The 6,024-nt window shown below is 30.6% G+C and overlaps 1 protein-coding gene across 3 annotated transcripts; it reads right to left on the bottom strand.

Moving 5' to 3' along the window:
• Positions 1-1,818: 1,818 nt before the first annotated feature.
• LOC114398091 (transcription factor TCP13-like) lies at positions 1,819-4,684 on the bottom strand. 3 transcript variants are annotated; one of them, XM_028360236.1, is made up of 2 exons: positions 4,341-4,684; positions 1,819-3,576 (listed from the first exon to the last, which is right to left on the bottom strand). In XM_028360236.1, exon 2 carries the CDS (start codon positions 3,435-3,437, stop codon positions 2,313-2,315), a length of 1,125 nt encoding a protein of 374 aa, XP_028216037.1. In that variant the 5' UTR covers positions 3,438-3,576; positions 4,341-4,684; the 3' UTR covers positions 1,819-2,312. The 3 variants fall into 3 exon arrangements, with proteins under 3 accessions (XP_028216037.1, XP_028216038.1, XP_028216036.1); XM_028360237.1 differs by having other exon boundaries at positions 1,819-3,563; positions 4,395-4,684; XM_028360235.1 differs by having other exon boundaries at positions 1,819-3,563; positions 4,341-4,683.
• Between the last annotated feature and the right edge of the window lie 1,340 nt (positions 4,685-6,024).

The following is a 6,024-nucleotide window of genomic DNA, read 5'->3' as shown; positions in this document are numbered from 1 at the left end:
TTCATATTTTGTGATATTTTTTAAATATTGTTAAAAAAATTAATAATATTTTTATTAAATATTAAACAAAAAATATAAACACAGACATAATTATTTTTTTGAAGTATAAACACCATAGGTTCAAGGACAGATCGGAAAATCTTTTTTCTTTCTTTATAATTATTTAAATGTCTAATTTTTAATAAATAATAATTTTAATTCTTTTTTGTTATATTTACACATAAAATTGAAATTAATTTTTATATTAAATGATCATATAACATTAATAATTATTATAATAACAACGAACACACAATTGTTTTACATAATTTTATATTTATTATCACTTAAATCATTAGAATAAAACAACAAACACAATTATTTTTATTCTAATTAACTTATATATATATATATATATATATATATATATATATATATATATATATCATTGTATTTATAGATTCATAATATTTATATTAATAGTTTAATTATTGTCACAAAAAATTATGCTAACAAATTATAATCAGTAAATGAAATTCTTTGTTGTGGTGGAGTATTTGTTGTAAGTGAAAAGTGAATTACGTAATTTAATTAATATATCCTAGAGGCAGATTTTATTCATCTAACAAGTAATAGATTACCAAGACTATGATAAACCGTGGAATGAAACTCAAGTCCCCTCCCAAGAGGGGGAAATAACTGATGATGAAGGTCTTCTAACATCAAAACATCACGATCAAAAAGGAACTATCTATATATATAGACCAGAACCTAATTGAGTGTATTATACATAATATATATAAGCTAGTAATTAAATCTCATAATCGAAGGAAACCAAAAATGAGACGGAAAAAGTTTGTTGAGTTCCATTAACCATGGGGGAAGAAAAAAAGCACACTATATGTTTAAATTGATCAACATACGTGAAGTGGAATACTTCTGTGCTTTTCATGCATCCTCGTTTTAACTGTCTCCTAATTAATATTTTAAAGGGCTAGCTCATATTTTGGCATCCTATGCTTTATTCAGAGACTATAACGTGTAGCACTTCGAACTTCTACTCCTTGTTTCTCTAAAGCAAGTAAATGTCTTTTATTTTTTTTATTTAAAAAAAAACACTCTTCGAATTTCATTCCCATGGTCAGTAGTTTAATTTTAGGAGTAATTCTAGCTTGAGCACATCAATTATTTACAGACATAACCAATAAAAAGGTAATGATAACTTAAAATAATAATAAATTGTTATGTATAGTAATATTATTGATTTTATAATAACTAGTTTAAAAATTATATCTAGATTAAGTTATAATTGGTTGACAGTAGTCAAATCTTTACGATGCATGAAAATTAATTAAACTCTAATCAAATTTGAATCAAAATTAATCTGTGCTGGAAACATTTTGAAGTTATTATAATTAAACCTTTGATTGATCCTGTGTTAGTAAAGTGTTGTGCTGACACAAAAATTGTTTTAGATTTAGATAATGTTAGGGATTGCCACATTCTTGATAGATGAGTTCATGATCAATTAATGCATTATAGTAATTATATTAAGATATTCTAATAGTGTAAATATCTCATATTCACATTCATTATTATTTTTCTTTAAATTTCCCTTTTAGCTTATTACATAATTTTGCATGTGATTTATCTACATTTCTTTCTTCTTCTTTTTTTCTATCTCTTATGATTATCAATTTGCATTTAGGTTTTTATGCATCGTTTTTTATGTGCTGGTGAGTGTACATGAGGGAGAAATCAGATATACCATTTTTTTGGCATGTTTCATCTCATGCATGGAATATATACAAACACAATTAAAGAATAAAACATGAATTCTTTAATAAAAAAAAGTAATTAATAACTAACAAATAGTATATAACATAGGACTCTGAGAAATTCTGTCTCATTCAAACACATAAGATGTTTACTTAACCAAAACAAAAACAAATCCAAAACGCACTATCAAAATGATAATATTATTATTCCACCTTCCAACCTTTCTCAATGCATAGAAGAGAGTGTGAACTTATCTGAGCATGCGTTCTCTTTAGTGTAGCAATCACATCATCACTTCAGGAAAAAGCTCTTACCCTTGAAAAGAAAACCATTCTTTTGTAGACCTTTGCATGGCATATCCATATAGATCAAACTGAATGGAAAATCATAAAACCAAACATAACTTTGACAAAAACGGAATGTTTATTCAAACCCCAAAACGTTGAATAATATGTCTTGCAACTAATTCCCACACAGCCCTCAAGATATCAATCCATGCATAATTTGTGAGGAGAAGAAGAATTTTGACAACTTTATTTTGCTCTATTTGTGCATCACTTGGAAGGGAAATCCTGATCTTTTTGGGAATGGCTTTCACTGCTATTAGGAGAATGGAAAAGTTTAGGCCTAATTCGCAAGCTGAATGGTGCTTTCCCGGATTGGCTCATGAGTTGCTGTGATGATGGATGATTGAGAGAATTTGCCAAGAGATTTTGATGAGAACTTGAACTCAGCATCTGATAGTGGTTGATTTGCCTTGCATTCATCTCCATTGTTGCAAAATGTGAAGAAGGAAAATATGGCTGTGTTGTTGCTCCCGGAGGAGGAGGACACACCAAAATCTGAGAAGTAGTAGTAGTACTAGTACTATTCCCAGTTGATAGAGCCAGTGTTGACGGAAATGGAACCACATCGATGCTGTGTACATCTGTTTGGTTAAAAAATCCATGGTTTTGCCATTGAACATTAACATCAGCAGCTGAAGAATTAGGTTCCCATTGGTAACCAAGTGATGGCATAGTGTTCATCAAACCCAAAAAAGAAGGATGGTTTGGTCTTGTTGGCAAGAGATTATTTGGCAAAACAAGTGCACCACCATGACAATTATTATTGCTTCCTTGTTTATCACCATTACTATTATTATGATTATTATCATCATCATCATCTCCTTCTCTTCTATTCATCCAATTTGCCTTATCATGATCACTAACCATTATTTCTCCTGGCTTTGGTTTCCATAATAAAGTGTTTTGGCCTGAACCTTCACGAGAGGTGCTAACTTCATTACAAGAAACAAGAGAGGGATAACCAAGGGTGAAGTTACCTGGAGGAATTGGAAGTGGTGGCAATTCATCAATTTCATGTTTTGCTGCATTGAGCAACCAATCAACAACCTTGCTTGGTTGGTTGAGTCCAAGCCTATCTTGGAGATCATAGAGGTGAATTGCTGTAGGGACTGAAAGCCTCACTCTTCTATCTCTTAGTCCTCTTATTGTGCATACCTTGCTATGCCTGTCTTTTCCTCCAAAGGCTCTTGATACTCGAACAATCCTTGGATCCTTCAGTTTTAGCCATTGTGATGATGATGAGCTCGATGGAGCCTTTGCCTTCTCATGATCACTTGAAGAAAGACCTTCTTGTTTTAGTGGAAAATCAGTTTCTTTCGTGCTGTTGATCATTGTAGTATTTCTTTCATTGTTGTTGTTGGTTTTTCTTCATGGAAATTCTCTTCCACCTTCAACAATGAAACTCTTAATTGTGAATTTTGCAGTGTGAATTTGCTGCATGTCACTCCTAGTTGGTATCTGCTTCAGAAAACTACGAAATTAAGATTGAGAAAAATAAAAGATGGAAATTGAAATTAGACTGCTTCTTCATGACAATTATTGAAAAATCAGTCTAGATGAGGTTATGAGGTACATATCAATTCAGATCAAAGTATCCTTTCTTAAAGAAATATTTAACTTAACTGAAGATGATATGTTAACTTCATGAAGAAAAAAAGTGAATAATCCTATTAACATGTCTAAGAATATCAAATTTTTACTGTAGTTCATAACTGATTTGATTATCAAAGAGTTGAAATTATTCATTGCTGTTTATCTTTAAAACAAAATAAGATTTTCAATTTAGAAGAACGAAATCCATCTTAATTAAATATAACAATTTAAGTCAGAATTTCTCATATGGATCAATATGAGAAGAACACGTGACAAAGATATCTTACTGGCAGCAACTGTTAGACATAATATATCATATTCTATTGTGATTTTCAGGGGATTAGAGAGGCTAAAACAATTAACGAAGAAAAAGAACTAAGAATAACAAATGCAAATAAGCAATAACTCTTGAATCATCGTTAAAATGTTTGTTGCAAAATATAGTTCAAGTAAAAGAAAGACCAGGCAAAGACTAAGTCAAAGCAATTAGTGGGGTGCAAACACTACTATGTGATTGTTCAACGCAAACACATAGTAATAGAACAAGTTTCACATCGAAAACGTGCATAATTGAAGATGCTTAGATATAAACCCTAGATGTAGATGATAAGATATGTAGCAAAAGCACACACGAATACCTACCACTGTTTGATATATGTCATTGCAAATTATAGTGGAGAAGGTCGAATTGTGCACCTTCTTACTTTTGATGCCAATCTGGAACAACTATTTATCAAGGTTTCAAACTTGGGTTTTGGAAATTTGATTGCATATAGAATAAATTGGTGAATAAGTGGAGTCCGCAGCTTGGAGAAAAGGAAGATGCCGGAATGGAACCGACCACGCCCACTGAAAGATAAAGCAATGGCACATAGGTGGCCACGTGATATATTACCCTATTGGTCAAATAAATTTGGAAGTCTACATCTTATCATTTTATGGTCAGGCATGATAGATGGACAATGATTTCATCATTGATGATGGTAGTTAGGAGGGGATTAGGGTATTTCTTGGTATTTTATTCTCATCGGTCCATTTGCCAAAATTAGAAAAAGTAAAAAAAAAAATTAAAGTTAATTGTTTTGTTGTATTGATTATTAAAAGATTTCACTCAATTAATTAAATAGAGTGTGAGTTAAACTCATGTATGTGTCTTTAATTTGGATAAGAAAAAAAAATGTACAAGTTGCTCTTCTTCTTATTGTGTGTGATTTGTATAAAAGTAATCATCTATGCTAAAGGTAGAGATGTATAAGATTGTAAATGTGAAAGAAAAAAATGTAAGAAAAATGTTTGATGATGGGAAATTAAGTTGTTTCTCTCACAACAAAGGAACACAATTAATAACCTCAATGGACCATTTGCTACACGCTTCAAAAAGCGGCTAGTCACACTTTATCGACAACTACAAAAGATTTGGTTACTGAAACGCATCACATGGGGGGCCATAGAAGCAAGACAAAATGGCATCAAAGAAAAATGTCGTTCTTATTAACAGCAAAGCCTTATAAATTAAATAAATAAATCTACCTTTTAAAAAAAAGCCTTATAAATTGCTGCATGCTTTCTGTTTATTACTACACTCTCTCAGATATTTTCTAAATGTTTTTAGCTATACATTGATCTTGATCAAAAACTCTTAAAAGAAATGAATACTAATTTTTTTTTAAAGAAATGAATACTAAAAAATGTTAAGTTATAACTATATCTCTATTAGTATAATTTTCTTAATAGGAAAATTAAATTGTTAGTTTATATACTACAATATGATGTACTACATATATACTAATAAAAAGATGTATTTATCAATGATATACATCACTGAAATTATTACATTAATTTTGATTAGACAGGGTTATATCAACAAAAGCAAATCTAACATCTATCTATTAATACACGAAAAATTTGATTCTTTTCTTAATACTATTTTAGGAAAACTAAATTTCCACATTTTACAAATCCCTCCTTACATACTCTTTAGAATGAGACAATGAAAAGATAAAAGGAAGTGAACGGAATAAGAGATAAAAGAAAATGGAGAGAGAGAACAAAAACACGGGAAGGCATCACATGGAGAGGAAACAGAAGAAACCCACTTTAGATAAGTCATTTTAGCAAGTAAGATTCAAAAGTTGTGGTGTCTAGTCCGAGAGAATTGTCATGTCTTTGTGTGTGATAACTACTTCGGACAATGTAAAGCTACATATATAGGTGAGGGACCAACATATGATGTTATCTTTTACGACACTCACTTAGGACCACACAGTACTATTGCAGAGAGATATATGCATGGGGGGCAACTTGTGATAATTTTTCACTTAGAAGC

The sequence above is a fragment of the Glycine soja genome, chromosome 19 (assembly GCF_004193775.1).
Source record: "Glycine soja cultivar W05 chromosome 19, ASM419377v2, whole genome shotgun sequence".
Classification (NCBI taxonomy): domain Eukaryota; kingdom Viridiplantae; phylum Streptophyta; class Magnoliopsida; order Fabales; family Fabaceae; genus Glycine; species Glycine soja.
Note: the sequence above shows the minus strand (reverse complement) of the source record. Positions and strands in the feature narration are given on the sequence as shown.